Consider the following 22,940-nt stretch of genomic DNA (forward strand, 5'->3'; position numbering starts at 1 on the left):
CACGGCTCTTGAGATTGAACCCAGCGCTGCTTTCACTTGTCTTCTCTGTGGTGTGGTGTGGGGAGCTTGGTCAGTTCTGGAGGCTTCACCCTCTTGCCAGGGAGATCCGGCAGCATAACTATGATCTATAGCTATACCAAAAGCTTTTAATTAATAAACCAGGAATTACAGTTCACCTGGATCAGAGCAGGTGTATTGGGGTGAGGGCATCTACAGCAGATTCAACATAATCTTTATTAGCAGGGGTGAAGAGGCAACCTCTGAAGACTCCCATCTTCTCAGATCTGTCTGCCCCCTTCCCCTTCTCTCCTGTGGAGTCATCTTCCATTGCTGCAATTTGTTTGATTCTTTCTCAAGGGTTCTCTGTTGCAGATTAATCTTGATGTTTCTGTTGTCCTCACTGAGGCAGTCCTTTCTCGGTTAATGGCTCCATTTGGCTCCTGCAGAGAGTTCTGTACAAATTGCCGATATTGCTGCCTCAGTGTGGAATTTTAATTTGCTCTTTCCATCACTACAGAGCATACAGAACAACTGGGGAACCAAGCTACACATAGGAGTTCTGTTATTCTTCCTACTGCCCCCGTATGATGAATCTTGCCTACATTATTTGTTTTTATCCTACAGTGACTGTATAGCACAATAAACTTGTCTGGAGCAGTCTCTGACCTGGTTCATGATCCCGGTGCTCTTGGCTTCACCCATCTCTATCTTGCCTTTCTTAAGAAGACACTGAAAAGAAGGTTATAGATTTCTCTGTGTACCTAGAGAATGCACATACAAAATTGGTAAAATTCCATAATTGAGGTAACACAATTAGAGTAGAAACTTAAAAATAAGAGCTTGGAAAAAAACCACTGAGCTTAAAATTTCCTTTTTCCTTCAGTACTTCAAAATAAAAGAAATCTGATTGTCAAAACAAATCATTTTTAACAGGAGTAACTGATGAAGTGCTGCTCGTTCCTTTGACTGTCAGTTCAGACTGCAGTTGGGTTGAACTCTCTGGTCTCTCCTTTGCATCCATCTGATAGTGCCACCTACAAAATGTGGACAATTTTGGAACAGTCATAAAGAATGACTTTGGCTTAGAATCCCTGTAAGACTATTAGGGTGTTGATGCTTATAAAGAAGTTCTACCCAGAGTAAGAGCAAAGGCATCTGGAGTCCTTTTCTTCTATTTTAAGCCATTCAGAACCAATTTTTAAGTCCATAGAAATAAGTCTAGCTTATTTTAGGTTTTGTAGCTTTGCTTATTAGAAATTTTGGAGGTTTTGTATTTTTATTTCTCCCATCTCTTTCCTCAGCTTTGAGTCAGCTCTGAGACCTTAAATTCCCACTCCTTATCACCTGTCTTAATGACTCAGGAGGTCTGAAAGAATATTGCAGGTCAACAAGAGGATAATACTTTTTACTGTGCACTAGAATTCATAGAAAGAAAAGTTTTAATGTTTTCTTCAATTTTTTAGTCGCTATGTACATTAAATTTATACTTTTTTGCAGGGAATTTCAGAAAATGAGTTCCTTATGCATTTCTTCCAGTCCTGTGCCCCAGCTTATTCAAGCAAAGCACTTATGCATATCAGTTCATTTCCACTGGTAACAATAATATTGACCATTGGCTTCAGAGGAATTATTCATATGCCTTAAATTATGCTTATACATGAGTGCTGGATTAAAAACCAACCAGGCAAAGACAACTAATTAGATTTTAAATAATGAAGGATCTGCAAGTTGGAATCTGCATCCTTAGTGTAATAATACACTGTCTAAATCCAGCTTTAAGGATATGTGCTGAGTAATAGGAAATATGATCTTTTTCTTGCTCCCTTTGTGAATGCTGAATTCAAGTTCTATGTGTATACTTACTTGAGGTGTATGTGGAGAGCAACCAGGAATTTATCAAGTAAAAGAATGGTTTTCTTCATGTCTTTATTGACATGATATGCAGCAACCTCATACCATTCAGGCTCTAAACAAATCAGCAGATTCAGGGTATTCAGGATTTTAATGCTAAAGAAACAATCCCATGGTTTGCCCCATAGGTTGGATAAAGTGCTTATCAAGCCTAACATACACAGGAAATCAGTTTTAGTACTGTGTCCCTCCTTACTGTACCTTTAGTTCCATGTAAGCTCATTGAAATCTTCCTGGGGCTTCTTTTGAGAATTTGTAGTTTTGTGAAAAAGATAGAAATTGTGAATAATAATTCCCTTGTTAAAAACGATGTTGGATGTAGAGGAGTTTCCAATAAATTTAAAAATGCCTAGTTAATATATTTAGCACAAGTATTACATGGGAGAAAAAAAGTATTATGACGTAAGCAGGTGTACTGTTTAGAGATCAGAGAAAAACACAATGTGCAGGAATCATTACCAGAGCTAAAAAACTAAATTTTTGCATATTTAGGGGTTGGTGTCACAGTTGTATTACCTACCTATAAGTTGTTTAAGAGCATGACTGCTAAAGAGTTGTCAGATGTCTTAGATCTCTAGGGACAAGCTGAGGGAAAGACTGGAGTCACATCTTCTCATTACAAGTCCTCTGCCTGCTATGACTCCTACCAAGAGCTTTCCAAGCAAAGACTCAAAGTACTACAGAACCAAGGGCTCTTAAGCTCAAAGAATCTTTGCATTGAGAAGTTAATCAGAAAAGAATGTCTCATTGAACAAAATAGTTTCCTTGTTGTTTGCAGAGCAGCCTCAAAAAACTGCTGTTCCCAGTTACAGTTGTTAGTTGGGTGTTCTTAGGAACTGCCAGCAACATCCTTTATCTCACATGGGATGAATACTTTGCTCCTCAGCGATTTCTGCTGATGTGTCGTGCCTAGCATGGAGAGAGGGAGATCTTTCAAAGTTTTGCTTCTTCACTGGACAAATGTATACAGATACAAGCTTAGTTACTTCTGAAGTAATAATGGATAATTAATACATGGGTTTATGAGATCTTTTTTTTGTTCCCTGACTGTATGAATGCAAAGCATTTGAGTCAGTGAAGTTTCAGAAACAAAGCAAAGCTTTAACTGTCATGAAGGCAGTGAGAAGATACAATGGAAGCCAAAGAAACTGTGTGAGAGTAGAAATACTGTAGGCCACAAAACCCTTGCCTGAGATGTAGGATCTACCTACATCTATAAAGTAGACATTTTTTTCTTTAATATTGTCAACTCAGCCATAGCTGTGAAGGGTAAAGTTCAGTCCTCTGTTGGTTTTTGGTTGGTTTTCTGCTCAAGTTCTGATTAAAAGGTGTAGGAGAAAACAATTTTCCTTTGCAGTGCACAAAAGTACATAATCCTATAAAAAGTGTTTCTAGCGTTGCTCTAGCAGACTTTAAAGTTGTAGCTCTACGAGCATATGTGTGAATGAAGTGCATTCACCCAAATATTCATGGGAGGAGAAGAAAAGAGAGGGTGAAAAAGGAAAATTTATGTTTTAATGCAAACCTTTTTACTTTGTAATTGATCAGTGATAAATATCTAAATCTCACACTGGTATCTGCATGACCCTTTATGGATCATGTGAGCTTTGCCTGCCAGTAGCCTACCACATGATCTTTGATCTAAGGTGAGGAAATCACTTCTGTGCATCCTTAAAATGCTTAAGTACTGTTCCTGAAAAAGGTGCTTTTTGAACTAAAGACTTCAAGCAGGAGAATACATTCAGTGACAATTGTTACCTCTTTTCTCAGCTGTCTCCTGCTCCTAATTTCTTAAATTTTAGATAGTTAGCCATCCTTTGTTTCAACCAGAGATCTTGCTACTGGCCAAGATCATTACTTTTGGCTAGATCATTTCCTGAGGCAGTGAATTCCACAGGTAGGCTACATAAAACAGCACTTCTACACAAAATTTCCAAAGTTACTGCCCTTTAATTTTGTGGAATACTCTGGTTCTCTTGATGAATGTTACTCTGTGAAAGGTTATACACTTCATTGCAGAACACTACCCTTCATTATAAAATACTTGTAGCACTTGTGTTTGAAAAAGGTTATCATAACACCCTACAGTCGTTAGAAATCAATTAGCAATTTATTCAAGAAAAAGAAGCCTGACCCAGGTATCTTAACAAACTCACTTTCTGTTAAGCTGCAGCTCTCCAGTGCTGTGCACTGAACAAGACATGGAATTTTTTCTTCAGCTTGCTATTTTCTGGTGACAGCTGCCCTTCTATGATGGATTGCACTTTTCCTGTAACTCCACCTTATTTTTAAAAGACATTTGCCACAAAGTGTCAGGGTGTGAGTGTGTGTCTTGTAAAGTCAACAGAATGGAATGAATTGTGTCTGCCCCTCCCATTAAGTGACTGAAAGCCCTCCACTGTGTGCTTGGTCATGCTCAGCCACTATGTTAATAGGTAATATGCCTGTAGCATTGTCTTTGAACTATGATGCCTGTGTACGGAATGAGATACTTGCAAAATGTGCCAGACTATTATCCCTGGGAAAGAAAAAAAAATCACTAAACAAGTAATGCATGCACATCTCTTGTGGCCTTACCAGTGTGTCTTCACCCATGTCTTCTGAAGAACCAGAAGACATAGGCACAAAGGTCTATTTATAGAGATAAATAGATTTTTATTCCTTGGCCCCTCCTGAAACTACTGGTAGTCATTGTGATCAGCAAACTACAGAATTAAAAATCCTCCTGTTATTTCTAAGCGATTGCCTGTACCACTGGGAGAAAAACCTTTGTTGAAATGCCATAGGCACGATAGCAATTAAGGATGCCTGGTGAAAGAAGAGCTCTTCTGCAGTACACAAGGTCCAACAGACCTCAAATATGCTCAAATATCCCGTATTTTCATCATGATGCTGAGTGGTTTCTTTGACAGTGCCCAGTGAAGCAAGGTAGTATTCCACTTTGCAGATTGGAAATCTGAAGCATAGTGAGCCAAATGATGCCCCCACAGCGCTGGAGAGGGTATGCAGCAAGTCATGAGAAGGAATCTTTATCTCTTTATCCCTGAGATCTCTGAGAGATGATGCACTAATGTGCTCTGAAATGTGCCAACTTCCTCACTGTTGAGAGTAGTGACATGTGAGTGTTGAGATGTGAGCTATGAAAGGTCAGGCAGTTTGACTCAGAAAGCAGAATTATTTCTATAAATGACAATCTGCAGATTCTCACTGATCCTGTGCTTCCAGCTGACGTAAAAATTGTTCAATACATGCTTAAGTTGGCATCAGGTTGCAATCACATTGACTACTGGAGCTGGAATATTATCATTCAGACCTATACTGGCTGGTAGTCTACGTTCAGAACTGTGAATTTAGAAGATGATCCACCTTTTCTGTTGAGATTCATAGGGTTGGTAGTAAATACTCAGGGAGAAGTGGTGCACTCAGTGACCAGAAAACTGAACTGTGTATCAGTAGTTGTCCATCCTGGAGAGGTAACCTATAACTGAACCATTTCCTCTTCACTGTAGGCAGCAGTGCAAAATCTGTTTTGCACACCTCATTTTCTGCCCTCAGTAGTGTGCAAATGGTAACACTCCTGGTCTTGCTGTGACCCTTTGCATCTTCTCCACTTTAACAGCGTAATGAGGAGAAATTGGCTCTGCCACCTAAGTTAGGCCTGCAGTGAAAGGCTACAGCTGTGACCAGCAGGACATATGTGTATGCAAACATGCATGATGAATAGCTGCAGATCTGCAGAATGATTGTAAGCTTCCAGGAAACAGCTTTACTGGAACACAAGTGCAAGGCTCTTCCTGAACAATGCTCCCATGCAGTTATCACTGAGGACTGTCCATCGTGGACTTCTAGGATACTTCCATTTTGGAGGAAGCATTTTCAGATATTTGGAAGAATAAAATCTTAGCCAGGAATTTAAATATTGATACTTAGCTGTTGCTGTTTTAAGTAAGTCTATTTATTACTTTTCTTTCTGTCCCCCCAACTTTCACTTTTGCCAAACAACCTATTTCTCTGCATTTCTCCTGCAGATGTTTTTCAGGAGCAAGTAGCAAGTTCACAGTGTACTGTTTCCTTATTACAGGGAGGTTTTAACACAATTTACCAAACACCTAATGTTATATCAATATATAACATATATTCCTGTCACCTGCAGGTCAGTCCCACGATGTATGGAATAGTCTTGCTTGCTACTAAAGAAAATGAGAGGTGAAAGCACCAAACATAAGCAAGTCCAGCAACAGAGAGATGAACTCAGCTGTTTGCCAAATACTGATGGTTTCTCTATGCTTGAGAAGCTATTGCTGTCTCTGCCCCTCAGCTTCTCTGTTACGTTATATCACTGTGCAGTAAAAAGGAGATGAAAAGCTGACTTCCGAAATTTTCAGTCTGAGAAGTCCCAAATGCTCTGCTGTACCAGAATGCAGGTCTGTTTTTCAGGGCTAATTTGTGCTGATGCAGGTTGGTACCATCGTTATGCAATGGTGCGGGCATTGGGAATAGCCAGAGTACACTATATTCCAGTTATAGACTTTACCAGGCCATGGTGGAAGCTTCTTGCCATCTGGAAATCTCTTCATTCCAGGGAAGCTTTGTACTTCTCTGAGTACCCTGACATGCACCTGAACTCTATACGTGGCACCCTGGCCTTTGCTGCTTAGGATTCACTTGTACCACAGCTTTGAGAAGTTCTGCTTTTCCAGCTGACTTTCCCAGATGACAAAAAAAAAGCCCCCAAAGTGTTGATAGATAAATACCATACAGCTCAGGCTTTTTTTATCGCCATCTATCATAATTAGAGGGATGTCAAGTCATCAGTGTGCCCACGGTGGTAAATTCTTATGGCAGTTTTTGAAAGTCATCCATACTCATTGTTTGTGCGGATCGTTTTATATAGATAGTGACGTTCTTTGTAGAAGAGAGAGGCTGTTAAGTCTCATTCCTTTACTTAATTCCAGCTTGGGCAGTTACATTTTGCCTGCCTGATTTCCCCACTGGGATCTCAGGTGAATGTTTCCTTCCATCTTTATACAGCACGATGTTTTGTTCTCGTTAAAGCACTGATGTGTAGTATACACCAGAGGTGTCTGCTTTTTGGTCATGTGGGATGAAATGTGGCTCGCAAACATAACGAATAATTGGTATGATTTATAAACTAACTGAAAAATTCTACAAAACTACAAAAGACAAGCTGTTTAATACAGTTAGGGGATGTTAGAGGTTCAGGTACTCTCTTCTGACCACCAAATGTATTCATCCTGTGAGGAAGGAGCTGGTGAACTGTTTTCACAGAGGGAGATTTTGAGCTTATTTTTTAATGAGTCTACTTCAGTTCAGTCACAGCTGAAGGAGCCTTGAGATGGAGTTCTGGATCGGCCCATTGACTGTGGACTATTGCCAGACAAGGACTTTAGTGACTCTGCTTTGGAAGAAAAATGGATAATGGACTTCCATCCACAAAGAACTGATTATATTAGTGTTCTCTCTCCTGCCTTGCCTTAGTGAAGGTTTGAAATTCATTTTCTGAGTTGTTACAAATCTTGAGTCAGATCCCCTCTCCTGAAGTGTGTCTCAGTGCCCATGTATGGAAGAATATTTTTTTTGTGATCCCAGCAAACGTTTAGGTTGCAAAGGAAAAAGCATTTTCCTGGAAAGAAAAAGACAACATACAAAAAAATTTTCAAAAGAGTGGAAAACAAAGGAACGTAGGTTGCTTTACGCCTTTAGGTACTTTCAAGTTTGCAATTTATGTTCATAAATCAATTTAGTGCTCCTGAAAATGTTAACCACCATCTGTTTCTTTAATGATGCTACGTCTGGCTCCAAAGATAAGTGTTTATGAACAGTAAAGAAGAGACTCTGGTTTTTTTGATACCATCATGAAAGTGAGATTCTATTAAGGTATCCAGCAACTTTCCAAAATTTTCAACTTGGAAGGAGACTTCAAGATAGAATAGTGTTTATGTATTATATGCTTTAAGAATATATGCAAGATCTTATTATGTGCTGGGGTTAAACCACACATAATACCGGTTCTGGTGCTAAAACAATAGTCTGCCTGCTTTGTTTGCAGATGCCTGTAGTAGTGTGAGATCATTTAGTTTACAGTCTCAAATTCTCTTGCTATTCAGTTGCGTAGGAATCGCATTTTCATAAGTGATTCATCCTTCAAGCAGAGAAAGGAAGTTCGTGAGGAAACTTTAGAAAACACTTGACCACACTGGGCCTTGAAACAACTTTCCTCGAATGTACAAAGCCACTGCCCTCACTGTGGTAAACTGGGAAAATTACCCGAGCATTGCCAGGGACAGGTCAGTATTTGGCCACAGTTCCCACGTGCTCCTCTCTGAGGTACCTGTACTTGTGCTACACGTGGGGAGTGAGCGTGATCTGGCAACACACTGTGGCAACGCTTAGCAAAAAGGAGCAACATTTTCACTGGCAGCAGAGGGTCGTGTGTGTGTGTAGGGAGTAGAAGTCTAGAGGTCATGAGGTGGACCTGTCGTGGTACTGTAAGTAAACTCTAAAAAGTAACAGTCCACAACTTTGAGCATCTAAAGAAGTGCCAGTAGGCACGTGGTTATATCTTAGCCTGTATTAATCAATGACTGTAAGAAAACAGATCAAAAGAACAGTCAAAGGAGCGGTCACATAAGAAAGAACAGACAGAAACACTTGCTATGATTATGTGTAAACCAACCACAGGCTCTGTTTACAAACCTTTCCATCTGTTCCTTTGCCTAATCATTTCTGCTTTCCCTCTCTGTCTTCTAACTTTCCTTCGTCTTTCCAGATGCAGGACGCTATGGGCTATGAGTTACCATGGGTGTATTTTGTCAGTCTGGTCATCTTTGGATCCTTTTTCGTTCTAAATCTGGTTCTTGGTGTGTTGAGCGGGTAAGCTGACAGTTTTGGTGTCCTTTTTCCAATGCTACAGGGCAAGACTCCATAATAAGGGTTCTTCCCTGTCACCAGGATACTTTCAGAGGGATTAAAAATCTGAATTCAAGGAAGCTTCACATCAGCTCTGAAATACTTTGACAAAATGTTCAAGTATTGTAAATAACAATACAGGTAACAAAAGCGGTGTTATTCTCTGACAAAGAAATTCAACCTCAGGGCATTCAAAATCACTATTGTCAACCTGTCCTAAATTTTCAGAAAACTGGCTATTGAAAAATATTACTGCTGGTGACTTGGGATCTCTTTGGCTGGAGCCTTGCAGTGCTCAGAATCTGAGCTTGTCTCACTAATTATCATTCCACTCTTCCAGGTCAATGATGCCATAGGAAGGGACTGGCCCTGGATCTATTTTGTTACACTAATCATCATAGGGTCATTTTTTGTACTTAACTTGGTTCTCGGTGTACTTAGCGGGTAAGCAGTACCAGGAAAATGTTTTATTATTGTTTATTTTTTAAAATTTGTATTTCTATTCCTACTCTCTGGTTTCCAAAACAACAGTCAGTGGCGGGTTGATCTCAAGAACCTTAAGAGAAGGCCTATGCTATTGCTGTGCCAATAGCAAAATATGGCATTCCTAATATCATAGAGCGAGTCTTTTGAGTAAATCCAAGGCATATAAGACAATTCTTTGCCTGTAACAAGTTCCTCTGCCTGTACTCTGTGGGAAGAGGACAGCACTATGTTCTCCTGTGGGCAAAGCAATCCATTGGCCATAGAAGAAGGGGATTGTAGTAAAATTTCTGGAAGAGTCAATAGGATTGAAGGAAGAATGAGAGCACGAGACAAATCCCTCCACATGTGTAGGATGAGACTCCTGCCAAATTATGTCTTCTCACAGGAGAAATTTTCACATTGCTGAATGTAAGTAACACACAGCCTAACAGGAGACTATTTTCCCTGGAGAGAGTCTTGGGCACGTTTCCTCTTCAGTAAGCCCATCTTCTCTATTGTGCAGATTACGAGCCTGGCATGGTGCAGAGAGAAAAGATCATTTCCCTCTGACCTTTCCTAAAGATGAACAGAGAAGCAAGAGAGGTCCTTCTAGTGTTTAAGCATTCTTAAGACGTGCAGACATTTTTCTGTATTTCAGTTCTGCAGTATAACCCTCACTGCAAAACATCATTTTAGGAGCTCTGATTAAAAACAATGGGTATTGTCCCCAGTAGTGAAAAACTTTACTGTCCTGGGGAGCCACATAATTAGAGGAATCAAGCCAGCAAACATTCCTGGCAAGATTCTAAAAAAAAAAAGATCTCCTAGGATTAGGCTTCTGATTCCATATTTGGGCATGACTGGGTGATTACAGCCATTCTTTGTATGTGGATAAATATGGCATGAGGACTCCAATGCATCCTCTTTTGCTTTGTTTCTAACTTATTACCTCCTTTGATGAGCTCTAAATGAATCTGCTCAGGGCCTGTACCTGTTGCCTGAGTGGGCAGCCCTGAAGTCTTGTGGTCATAAGAGAGGGAAAATTATCTCTGAGCAGGAGAGAGGACTTGATGCCTCACAGAAATACTGTCCTCAGTACTTGGGCCAACAACATAGAAAGGCCAGTAGAGGGACCAGAGAAAAAGATCCACCACTGGCCATCTGGCAAAGAGACCGGTAACAGAAGTTCAGCAGGAGGTATTATTACAATCTTCATTACTCCACTGGAGGAGATGTGCTGCTAAGACAGCTGCTGCAAAAAGAAGGGTTTCCAAGCAGTAATGGGAGTGGGGGGAAAAATCCCCAGTAATGAAGTGTCAGGCAATAGTCTGTGTTTGGATATCTGGAGAGTGATACTCGGGGTACAATTCTAAACCATATGCTCCTCCTTTCTCCAGGTGGGTACTCTGACCAGCAGGTAAGGATATCAGCAGTAGTGGAGGATGATGACCAGCTGACAGAGGGGAAGTGATCTGGTCTATAAGAGGTGCCCTCAAGGACCATATAGGACAGTTGTTAAAGATTATATGGTCTCTGACTGGATAAACAGTGCCGGTGAGCCCAGCCATGAGGAGTGCATACTGTTGAAGCACTGCTGATTCAATTTACCTATACTTGGATTTTTATCTCTATATAATTAAAAATTGAATTTCCTCTCCCTTTCATTGTCAACTCAAGAAAGTGTTTTGGGGCCTAAATCTTCTGCCTCCTGACATAACACAGGTAGAACACCACAGCTTAGTGGAAAGAGATGGAAACAGTCTGTAGAGGGAACTGAAATCGAAGATGAAGTTCACCTTGTTTAAGCTGTGAGTCACTCTTTCTGGCTGTCTTCACAGTGTTATGACAGCTGCACTGTTTCTGCAGAAATTTCCCCAACTGGAGAAAAGTAAAAAGAAACTTAAGAATTTGCAACCATGAAAAAACACAGAAATTATGGAAGAAATGTTCCAAATTTTCTTTGGGCTAAATAAGCAGTTCTAAATTCTGCTGAGTTACAAAGTGTCTTCACTTTGCAAATTCAGCTTTTTTTTTTTTTTTTACCTAGAGTGTTGCTATTAGCCTGATCTATGTAGATGATCCACCTGTCTGTCCTATGTAGATACAAAGCAGCATTCCTGGTTATCTTTGAATATCCATTCTGGGCATCTCTGATTTCTTCCCATTTATCTATTTCAGGAGCTTGAGCAAGCATGTTGTGTAGGTAGACTTTGTCAATGACAGATTAGCTTAGGGGTTTTTTTAATCACTTCTGAATACATAAGTGTAATTAATTGTACTCACAAAGACATCTTGATTGCACCTGCAAAATCAAATGCTGAGTTCTGCTCTGCCTAAAGAGCTCATCTGTAATTTGTTTTTCCTCAGGTACGTCAACCATTCATGGTCCTTCTGGTGAATTTACTAGTCTCATGCTAAGCTGAATAGCGTGTCAGAGTATTTATAGAGAGAGTTGTAATCTCTTCCTGTCTTGACTGAGCACAATATAAAATTCATGTATTCCAAAGGAAATATCCCATCAGCAGATCACACAGAAGACTTCCTCAAGCCCAGGCAAAACAATTCCACATCACTGCTGTGAGCAGTGATTAGAATTTGCTTGAGATCAGGGATGTTCACATCTGTGTTACCTGTTTCAGTTAATTAGTGAGGAAAAAAAATTGGCAGTGTGGGGTCAACCTTCAGACATGCATGCTGAGGCACCTAGATTCACATTCCCTTTATATTTTACCTAACAGTGAACCAAATCCCAGGACACAGGCCAAACAAGCAGTTGCCTAAAGCAAATGGAGGGCAAGGAGAAACAGCCATTTTTTCCACTTTGAGAGGATCCTGCAAAACCCAGTTGGCTGCTTGTGGTGATTTTACTGCCAAGAAAGAGATTGGAGTGAATGGGAGGCTGGTTATGGTTGTAACTCCTCCCTGAGAAGTTTTTGTCACCTTTCAGGATTTTTTTTTTCTAGTCTTCTGTCCCCTCTTCCAACTCTTCCCATTCCTTGGTGTACTTCTTAGGGTGGATGAGATTTGAAGGCTTGTGCTCCACTTTTAGTAGTAAGCAAGAGCTTTGAAGTGCTAGCATTCTGCTGTTTTTTCTTACTGTCCATTTCCTCTACATGTGAGAAGTCATCTTGAGATCAGATATAGGCAAGAATTACCTATATTCCATCACCAGGGTGGGAAAGAAAAGTTTTCTTCTGATACAGCACAGGATGCAGAGCTGGGTGTTTATATTTATGGATTTTGATCCACTGTAACCTCACAGACAGAAAACATCTCTCCAGAATACTCTGCTATTTTGTATTCCCATTGGCAGACAAAACTTATAATTTTCTGGAAAAAGGAAAGTGAAGGAAACGGAATTCTTGTGAAAACAACCAGAGCTCACCAACTCTTATACTGATGTTCTGGGGCTCACTGAAAATGGACAGATTGCTTGACAGTTCTGCAAACCTTTGTTAACCTTACCCTGACACGATAGTGCAGTCTTTTTTTGACAAGACCACCTCCAGACTCAAGATGGCATTTCCGTCAGAAAGCTTATTTGGTCCTTGGCCTCCCTGCTGAAAATGCAAACAATGACCCTTTTTTGTGAGCTGTGATGGTGTCAGAAGAAATGTGCCCACCTGCCTGCAACAGGCACCGGACTGAGTTCACAGGCTCATTTCCCATGGGATGGTAAATGATCATTCACAGCAATTCTTGATGGTGAACTACATCTGCCCAAGTACAGGCTCACGTTCCACGTGGGAGGTGGTTTGAATTGCAGTTGCAATTTCCTGAACCACCTGTTCCCAGTGGTCTAATGTTAGTGGAGCATAGAAATGAAGACAATTTAAATAGGTTGTCTTCTTTGGAGAGTCGTCTGAGATGTGGAGTACCATACACTGCACAAAGGAAGGAGACAGGCAATTGCAGATTGTTTAGACCAGGCAATCGCTGTGTTTCCCACTGTGCTGTAAAACTCTAGTTAAAATTCACTCCTCTGCTGATGGTTACCGTAAAGACATCCTGTTAAAATTTCGCACTGCTTTAGTCTCCCCACAGCCCCATTGAGGGGGACAGTAAGTGTGGACTGAAAGGACCCGAGCAGACATGCAGCTTAGAGACACTGGACATAAATTATCCACTTCAGTGCACAGTAGGAATTTCACTTCTGAAACCTGGGCTGTTTAGTAATTTTTGCCACTTTGGTTTCTAAAGCAGCCCCTTTCAGTTTATATCCATACAAATATAAATAGTTCTCACCTGGAGTTCAGGGCTCAGTCTGTTTAAAAATTGGACCCATTTGTTTTAGATTCTAAAATAACAGTTTTGGAGCTAACAATTGAAATTTGTTTTATCAAACAGGCTTAATAATACATAGATTTATTAAGTGATTTTTTTTTTCATATTTAATTCATTAATTTGGATGAGGCACTTATCAGACCCAGTGGAAAGGTGTTACTGAAGCAGAAAATATAAATACTATTGATTGATTTTTTGAAAATTCTTTGTACAGTTTTTATTATTATTATTGGGGATTATTTGTTTTACATTGTAAATAGCAAAATATCACTCCCAGTATGACAAAATTTCCGTTTTTTCATTTTTTCCATGCCTTGAGGCTGACTTTGGAGCCAGGGTTGACTGTGATCTCCCTTCAGCGTTTCCCTTACTCTTTTCCACCTTCATCATCACAGCCCCAGGGGAGAGGCTAAATCCTCAGCAGTGTGACAGAGGCACATGCTTTGTCAGATACTTTGGCTTGAAATTAAGGGACCATCCTACTTTGATTCTGCTGCAGTGCTGGTTTTTGCGCAGCTCATATGATTGAAAGCCTGATCCAAAACCTGTTGAAGTCCACAGAAATCTTTGAGTGAGTTTTGGACCAGACAGGAGGAAAGTACTTCACCACCACTGTTAGAAACCAACCTCCATCTCAGCTACCTAAGGAGCAGTCACATGGCATTCACTCACATTTAGGGTAGGATTTTCATAATCCTAATATTATACCATCAAAATTAGTGTTAGGTTTCCTATTTATTTTTGCAGGAGCAAAAATAAAGCAGATCCCAGGTGGAGTAGGATTTTTTTTTTTTAAATCCACTCCTTGTTGACATTCATCAGCAACAGTAATGGAGAATGAATTGGAGAGAATGGCTTTACTGTTACAGAGTGGACTGTATTATCTGCTGTGTGTGTGTTATGTAGCAATCTGCTACATTAATGCTTAGGTACTCTTGGTCCAGCAATTTTCACAATCATTAAGCTTACTTTTTGAAATACAAGTGCTAAAACCTGGTTTAGAACCACATGAGAGTCTGTAAATAGAGATAGGTCAGCGTTTCCCGAAAAAAAATATTGCTGTATAGGTGTCTCTGAAAGAGGGGAAGACAGAACCACAGCCAAAAAGAAGGCAAAGCGCTCAGAATCATAACTAAGCAACATGAAATTCTTGTTCCTAAGCCCTCTGTTTTCAGTCTATATTCCCAATAGGGTTCTTTCATAAAACTGTCATCAAATGTCTACTCTTTTCACTTTCTGGCAGAATCCATTAGATTTTTTCTACCCATAATTTATTGTGTTTGTTCACACAACTTGTATTTGAAAAATATATTTTGTGTCAGATAACAGGCTTGAATACTGAAAGTCTGCAGTAAAACATTGAGGTCCGAGTTTTTAAATATATTTTCCTGCACTGTGGGTGAAATTGACCATAATTAAATGTGTACAAAATTGTGAGTACCATTAATTACACTTAACCCAATTTAGTTGTGATTACACATGTAATTTTAAAGACAGATTGAAACCTGGCTAAAAATTAAAGCCACCATCTCACTCTCCAGATGTCAGATTATTGTCAAACAGTTCATCATTAACCATTATTCATATAGATATTTATGGATAACTGTTAGAGAATATCAAGTGGTAAAGAATGTTAGAAAGTGTATGGCACTGTACAGAAAATTGCACAGAAATGTTACCTATGTGTTTTATTTGAATAGTCAGTCAAACGTTGAGAATTAAAGGATTAAAACCAGGTATTAATCTTTTCCTAAGTATGTGGACACTCCAGCTGTTTTACATGTGTATCTAGAAGGGATGGTCCATTCATGTGTCTGTCTTGAAAGAGTAGAGAAAGCTGGGTGTGCTACACAGGCTGAGGAGACTTTCTAGTGGAAATCAATCTAACCCATTGTTTTTCCATGTCTTCCTTCCCTCCACCCATGTCCCCTCCCTCCCTCCCTCTTGCTAGGGAGTTTTCCAAAGAAAGAGAGAAGGCTAAGGCTCGAGGTGATTTCCAGAAGTTACGGGAAAAACAACAGCTAGAGGAGGATCTGAAGGGATACTTGGACTGGATAACTCAAGCGGAAGATATTGATCCAGAAAATGAAGATGAAGGCATGGATGAGGAGAAGCCTCGAAACAGTAAGCAACTTTCTTCTCTCTCTTTCTCTCCTCTCTCTCTCTGTGCTTTTAGCAAGAGAGCCTGTGCCCACCTGCTGTAGTGCTGAGATGGCTTAAAAGGAAGAACAAGTTCTTCCTGAGACATGCACTGTGCTTATACATGATTCCAGTTTAATGCCCGTAGGAAACTGTGGGAAGCAGAAATATGTGTGCAATAACTGAGATTCTGCAGATCCTTGGTGTTTTGCCTGTGATATTGACATAAGGTCCTGACGTTAAACAGAAAAATGGGTCAATGCTTGCTCTTAAATTTCGCTACTGAGAAATGTTTTAAAATATACTTGTGTTTCCCATTCCTGTATTTAATTGCAGTTCAATGCTACAGGCTGTTTACAAATGGTTGGTACTTAGAAAGCAAAGGTTTCTGAGGCAAAATAGTGCTACAGTGTGGGAGAAGGGCCTAATCAACCCTGTTGTACATTAAGTGGGCCATCTGTATCTCTACTGAAATCAGTGGATTTGTGTTTGCTTTTTCCAGGCTGGATTTAAGCTCTCAGACATTTCTTGTTAGGGTGTTATCCTTCTGTTCTGGAGTTGACAAGATGTTTGTATGAGGTGAAAATTCACCAACAATCTCTTCTTATTAGAAATCCTGAAGAAGGGAGGGCTTGAAGAAAGCAGTGCTTTCTTCATTGAATTACCTTTATTGAATCTTCTCCTTCCACCTTCTCTTTTACCAGTACAGGCTCCATAACACTTCAGAAACAATTAGCAGTTATCATCGCTGGTTGTGCACTTGGGAAATGTCAGGCTTGGAACCTTTACACAGTGAATGGACTCTGGCTCTGCTCTTAGCTTTCATTGCAGGAATGTGCATTTTCTTAGTTTGATTTTGGTAGGGAAGACATGAAACACTTCCCTGGAGATCATCCTTCCTACCAAACTACCAAAATCCATAGGATGATCCAATCAAAAACATATATTCTAGTAATAGGAAGATTGGACATGGGAAAGCTGTGCCTTTCTTGCTTTAACAAGATTTAATCAGACGTTAATGATCTTTTGGGGAATGAGCGCTATTGTTGCCAGAATACTTAAATTCTTTCAGGGGGGGGAAAAAAAAAAGTGAGGTCATTAATATCAGGTTATACCCATGATACTTAGGTATCTGGACTTGAAGGAGTCACTGTGATAACTTGCTCAGACTGTCCCCAAATCAGGCTATTTTGATTGTTATGCTGCTGTCTTCATAGGTCATACAGCTTACTTTCACAATTTAAACTCAGCAATCATTCAGAAATGAATTTATTATTCATAGCCAAAAATTTGCTGCTCTGTGGCATACAATACATGGATATGTCAGATGTAGATTCATTGCACGTGCTGTTGAGTGCAGTCAATCCATATTTGAGCTTACAAGCTCCTTTTATGGGTGGTGATATTAAGAACTGGAAAATAGTGCATCTCCAGCTTGCTTTCAGTTCTTCCTGTTCAGTTTAATAAGGTGAGGCTTGTAAGGCATGATTTATAAAAATTAGTCCCCTTTCATCTTACAAGCTGTCTAGAATCTTTCATGGTTGGCTATTAATTATTGAATTACCTATTATTAGCAAACTAACTTGTTACCCATTTCTTTTCCAAACTACTACTGAGTGCAAAGTCTACAATGCCGTTGGTTCCAAGTGTCAGGTCTAAGGGCAGTGGTTGTTGACAAGACCCTTGTACACAGCACATTCTCTGTGACATTGTGGCTTTTGGTTACATTATCCAGTTTTGTTACATGCAGACCAGGCTTGGAAAAAAACACCTGCAGTCTGCAGCGCCTAGCACTAAGCAGTAGAATTACACCTTTGTACAGGAGAAGGCTGTGGACTGATTTTGGCCATGTTCTGGGGACAGTGGTCATGCTAACAAAAGTTTCAGCAGGAGAGAATGGCAGAGACCAAGCAAACAGGTCACTGTGAAATTTATTTGCCTATTCCTCTGATATATGTTTAGAGCAGGCACTGTTCTTAGTGCCTGTGGCCTGCATCTTTGAACACCAAATCAATCCTCCTTCTAGCCTTGGTGTACTATCCAGTGCTGTAACTTGGCCTCCCCACCACAGGCTCTTCTGACTGTGTAACTACTGTGTGTCTCTGAACCATCTCAACCCACTCAGGTTCTGCAGACCAGTTTACTAACCAGCTCTGACAAGGCCTGTCTGCTGTCCTGAAGCTGAGTCACATTGCAGCTGTACTGCTCTTGGGGCTTGATAGATCTGCTAGAAATTGGGTTGAAAGAACACTGAGTCAGAAAAACTGAGAAATAGAGACTCTTTCCCTAATGGCTTCAGCTTAAGATAATACCACAGAAAAGGTACTGTGAGTAAGTGACAGGGTGTTTTGTTTGGGGTGGGTTTTCCTGGTGTGTTAGCTACTGTGTTGAATGTTTTGGCATTCATGCCAGCAGTCAATCACCAGTAGGGTTAATCTGAGGGAGAAACATGGTATTAATTCTCTTCCAAAAACCATCTACAAAATGAGCTCCAACTGTAAGGGACAGATGGCACAGTTGTAAATTCCCTCAGGAATCCCTTTGGCTTGAGTGCTCCCAAGACATTTGAATCCCACCTACTAGCAGTCCAAGATTGCATCACCAAGATTCCAATCTCTTCCTTGTCTTTTTGTGTTTATCTCAGTTGCCTCATATGCACCTTCAGTGTGCTTTTCGTTCAAGTGCTCTCCAAAGCTCACTGCTTTCCATCTCTCCTACAACGTCCTGAACTCCACAGATGAGTGTTTCTGCCCCTTCCAGCACACTTCATTCAGTGATTAATTAATGTTGGCTTTAAAGGTATCAGCCCTGAGACTTTTCAGATAAGAATTCACTGAAATGCACAGGGCAGTTCAGGCCTCCTTAAGCTGCTGTCTTAGCTCAGTAAACTTCAGAGGTGGCCTTTGCATCAGTTCTATTGTTCTGATGCTCAGGAGATGTGCTCCTGCCTGAACTCTGACAGTGACTCACACGGTTACTTTGAAGAAGTCACATCAGTTTCTGCTTCTTTGGTTTTCCCCTGGAGGTTGTTTGGAGGCTTGTGGGGAGTTAATGAAGAATGTCAGAATAGCTCCGAAGTTTAATTAAAATATACTTATTAAACCAGCGTCTCAGCTAACCTAAGCTCTGAGATTCAGCAGTTTACACCATCTGGGCCCTGACCCAGGTAGTCTACCTAAACTGAAGCTTTCCAAACACAGAGAACATATGTTTCCAGTCTCTTCTCTGTCCTTGGCAGCTGCAGAGGCAGGTTTTGCTGTCTTCTTACTTCGTAGAGAGTGCTGCCTGCTTGTCAGCATGGGAACTGCCTCCTGTAAAACAGAGAACACAAGGTGGAAGGGAAGAGAAATTTGCTTGCCTCCCTTTTAGGTTTGACTGCCTATGACAGTCCTTAGGGCATCACTGACTTATCTTTTTTATATTCTGCTGCTTTCCTGAACCTGTCAAACCTTACCCTAAGTCTCATTCAGTGTTTACACTCCTAATGAAATGATCAAGTCCAAGGACTACAACAGTGAGAACCTTAGTGAGAAAAAGGGTAAGAAAGGAAAACAACTGCAGCCAGAGTTGGACAATCTGTGCATCCTTTAGCAGTTGCTCTCCATAGCAGAGGTCTTGGCATTCTGCTAAGGTAGTTTTTTTACCAGTCATCACTCACACGGATTGAGAGACATTCACAGAACAGGCTGCATTAATTCTCTGTGTTTTGGGGAAGTACCATGTGTAAGGCAGTTTTTTCATGTTGTTTGCAAACATGATTTTGCCATTATGACAGATGTGAGGTGGGAAATGTGAAAAGGCTTCTGGGGGCTGTTTGTGTTGATGATTTTCATCTGTGCTCTTTCCCTGACGGGCCTTCTACATGGGAAGAAAACATTAATTTGACAGAGGGGAGAAACACATGTCATGGCACAAAGCAGCTACTGAATTTCAAAATTACATGATACCAAAGAGAACCATCTCTCCTGTTGCCACAGTTACTGTGAATTTGGCCTGGTTTTTTTTCCCCCTTCCTAAGAGTGGTCTGGAATGCATCTGTCTTGCTGTGGGCAGAATCAGGAAACCTCAATCCAACCCAGATTCTCCTCCTATTGAAATTAATTGGCAAAGCTCCCACTGACTCCAGTGGGGTCACGAGAAAGCTGTGAATGGGCAGGGAGAAGTAATTTGATGTTTCTGACTGCTCAGATTTTATCCTCCCTCTGTTACCTTCTATTTCAGTTTTATTTGGTGCTACTATCTGTGTGAGTATGACCTAATTAATGTCCCTAAAAGTCTAGTGCCCTGTAAAAGTAACAGAGCCCACTGCTTGGCCTGGCATCTGACAACAAAGGCGTCCTGTGATTCAAAACAATTCATTCTTCTACTTAGTCATATCCAAGGTAGAAAGTGTATATTCAAGAGCTCATTTGCAAGTAGCTTACCCTACTAAAATTTAAAGTCCAATCATATTCCAAGGCCCTATGGTAGTGGAACTGACTTCTGTAGATAATCAGGTTTTCAGGTAACACGGTAGAAAAAAAACCAGTACAAATCAGAGCATTGCCTATCAAATCATATAACAATACTTCAGGTAGTATGTTAAAAAATTAAAGGTATGGGAAGGAAGTTGACTGCACATATATGTAGTTTTATGCCTCAGTTAAAGTCAGAATAGTGCAAAATTGAAGAAAAAAAGTACAGAAATGCAGGTTCTAAAATGTATTTTTGAAAAACAACCTGTTTAAAAAGAAAGTCTTCAGTCTTCACCTCCTGAGCATTTTTTGTAGTACCTTAATGACCTTTGGAAATGTTTGTTAACATCTGAGTTCACTGCCTCTAAGAAATCAACAGCAGCTGAATTTTTTGGTGGACCACAGATTTTGTCTCACTCCTACAACCAGTGTTACTTGTGAACATCATCATAACTAGGCAGTAGAGTGCATTTAATCACAGGTTTTTGAGAGTATTCCCCAGAAGAAAATGATTTTGAGAAAGGGAAGAAGTTTTCAGCAGCAAAAGCAATATTTTAGAAGAAATTGGTACCTCTTGGACAATTAGAACTTTTGGAAAATGTATGTCTTTCATAGAAGCACTTAGTGCTTCTGCACATGGGGCCATAAATGAGAACAGAAGACCTGGTGGTTCAAACAGGAAAAGGGAAGAATTTTAGAACTCTAGAAATAGAAACCTCAGCAATTTTAACCCAAACAGGGTTTTATTCCCAGGGGATCCAACAGTAGTTTGACTCTATTACATAACAGGGATAAAAGCATGACCACCTTTCTCTACAAGTCCAGGCATTTTCGGATTTATCTATCCAATTTCTTTTGACTTGACTTCCTTTTGCAATGTCAACTTGCACACCACAAGGACACCCCGTTGATTTCAGGGAGGTTTTACACCAAACACATACCACTGACTAATGAAATCTGTCACTAAATCCTGTGCAACCCTTTGGAAAAGTTAGAGAGTTGAAGCTGTTGGATAGAGAGAGCTTTGTGTACAGATCTAATGATGATACCAAATATAAAAGAACACCAACTTTTCCATTTGTACATTTAATAATTTCAGCTTACTCAGTGGCCTCCAAATCATGTGCTTAGTGTACTGAGAAGGAAGTAGCTTATTACTTTCAGCCTGGAAAAAAAAAATATCATGGTGCTGTGGGATAATGTCTAAGGTAGGAAGTACATAACAGGATTTTCCAGGACTTGGTTACAGGCTAAAATTTCAGAGTGGCCTAAAAAACTCTTGGTACATTTTCTGTGATGAAATTTAATAGGGAAGTTCACAGCTAGGGAATTAACATGGAAGATGTAAGGGGAGAAATCAGAGAGTGTATATTTACAAGATATCTATTTTGAATCCATTCTTGACCATCACTACCTTAAAATTCATGTCTTCTTGCTATACAAGCAAAAAGATGGTGTTCTGAGCTGATTTCTGTTTAACAGAACACATTTGAACTTGTCTATTGACAGCAAGTTAGTTCACCCTGTATTATTCTAGTTTCATCCACAGAATCTGTCCCAATGTATTTCACATACACATGGAAGGAGATGGGCAGCCACCTCTTGACAGGCAGGTACAGCTGCATTTTAGAGGATTTCTGCCTATTGTCATAAGAACAATTTAAAAAAAATCCCACAGGGTGCTTGCATGGGATTTAAGATCATCTAAGCAAAAGCTCTAAGAGGCATGGGCTGGAAAATCAAACCTTTATCAGTTTAGTTCCTCCACTACCAGCTGGTAGTTTGAGAATGGCATCACACAACCTGTTTGCATTTTGCTTTCCATGGGTAAATACAGGGAAATCAATGCCAGCATTGTAAAATTATTTATTATCTGCCAGCACCTCATCTAAAGAGGAAGAAAGCACAATCTCTTCTACTTTTATCATTGTCCACTGACGTGGAAAATAATCATCTGGTAACCAAGAAGAGACTAGCTACAGTGCCAACAATTTGAAGGCATTTCACAAGGGCACTTAGTAGGTATTTCATAAGGAGTTTAGCAGCTGGGATAGATTTATTCTCTTTCACCTGGAAACAGAGGGACAAAAGAAGTGCTTTTTGGTGTTCACTGCACCACTCAGTTCCTTCTAGGAAAAAAAAAACCTCCATGTGCTCAGCTGCAGAAGTTCCAAAACATGGCTTTGTTGGACAGGAGTGAAAATAACTCCCGTGTGTGCTCTGTAGAAAACAGTCCCAGTGGCATTTTTCTACTTTGTCATCTTTTGAAGTAGCTCATATGCTGCTCTTAATATAAATACTACAGTTTGTGGACACTTATTAAAGGTCCTTTGTAAATTATAAGTCAACTTTGTTTTTGTTGTGTGATTCTTCGTAGAGAAGCTCAGGTTGCAAAATGCAGCATGGGTTTGTGCTACAGATGTCGAGCTCGAGTCTATAATTAGCATGCTGCCTAGAAAAAGCTTCTGGGACATCAGTTCTCACATTAGGCTGAATCACTCCTGCAGTCCTTAGGCAAAAATCATACTGGAATTCCTGGGGATTTTGCCTGGGTAAGGACTTGGGCCCCAATCTGTTTTGTCCGAGGTCAGTAACAAAACATGCAAATGTCAGCACTTGAAAATGTTGCCCAGTGTGAGGTCTTGATGCGCCAGAGGCTTCTCAGTGCTCACACATGACTTCAGTATTGTGTAACTGTCAACCACCAAAGGCAAAGGGTGAGATATCTGGGATCTGAAATTGCTTGCAGGACCGAGT

At 40.2% G+C, this 22,940-nt stretch overlaps 1 protein-coding gene across 14 annotated transcripts in view; it reads left to right on the forward strand.

The window, feature by feature from the left end:
• CACNA1C (calcium voltage-gated channel subunit alpha1 C) overlaps positions 1-22,940 on the forward strand; it is a 433,595-nt gene that overhangs the window by 271,659 nt on the left and 138,996 nt on the right. For all 14 annotated transcript variants that reach the window (XM_050325533.1, XM_050325524.1, XM_050325534.1 and 11 more), the window contains exons 8-9: positions 8,702-8,805; positions 15,542-15,714. In XM_050325533.1, coding sequence (XP_050181490.1) covers positions 8,702-8,805; positions 15,542-15,714 — 277 coding nt within the window. The remainder of the gene's footprint in view (positions 1-8,701; positions 8,806-15,541; positions 15,715-22,940) is intronic.

Source organism: Myiozetetes cayanensis, unplaced genomic scaffold (assembly GCF_022539395.1).
Source record: "Myiozetetes cayanensis isolate MyiCay16 unplaced genomic scaffold, myiCay2020 scf3, whole genome shotgun sequence".
Taxonomy (NCBI): domain Eukaryota; kingdom Metazoa; phylum Chordata; class Aves; order Passeriformes; family Tyrannidae; genus Myiozetetes; species Myiozetetes cayanensis.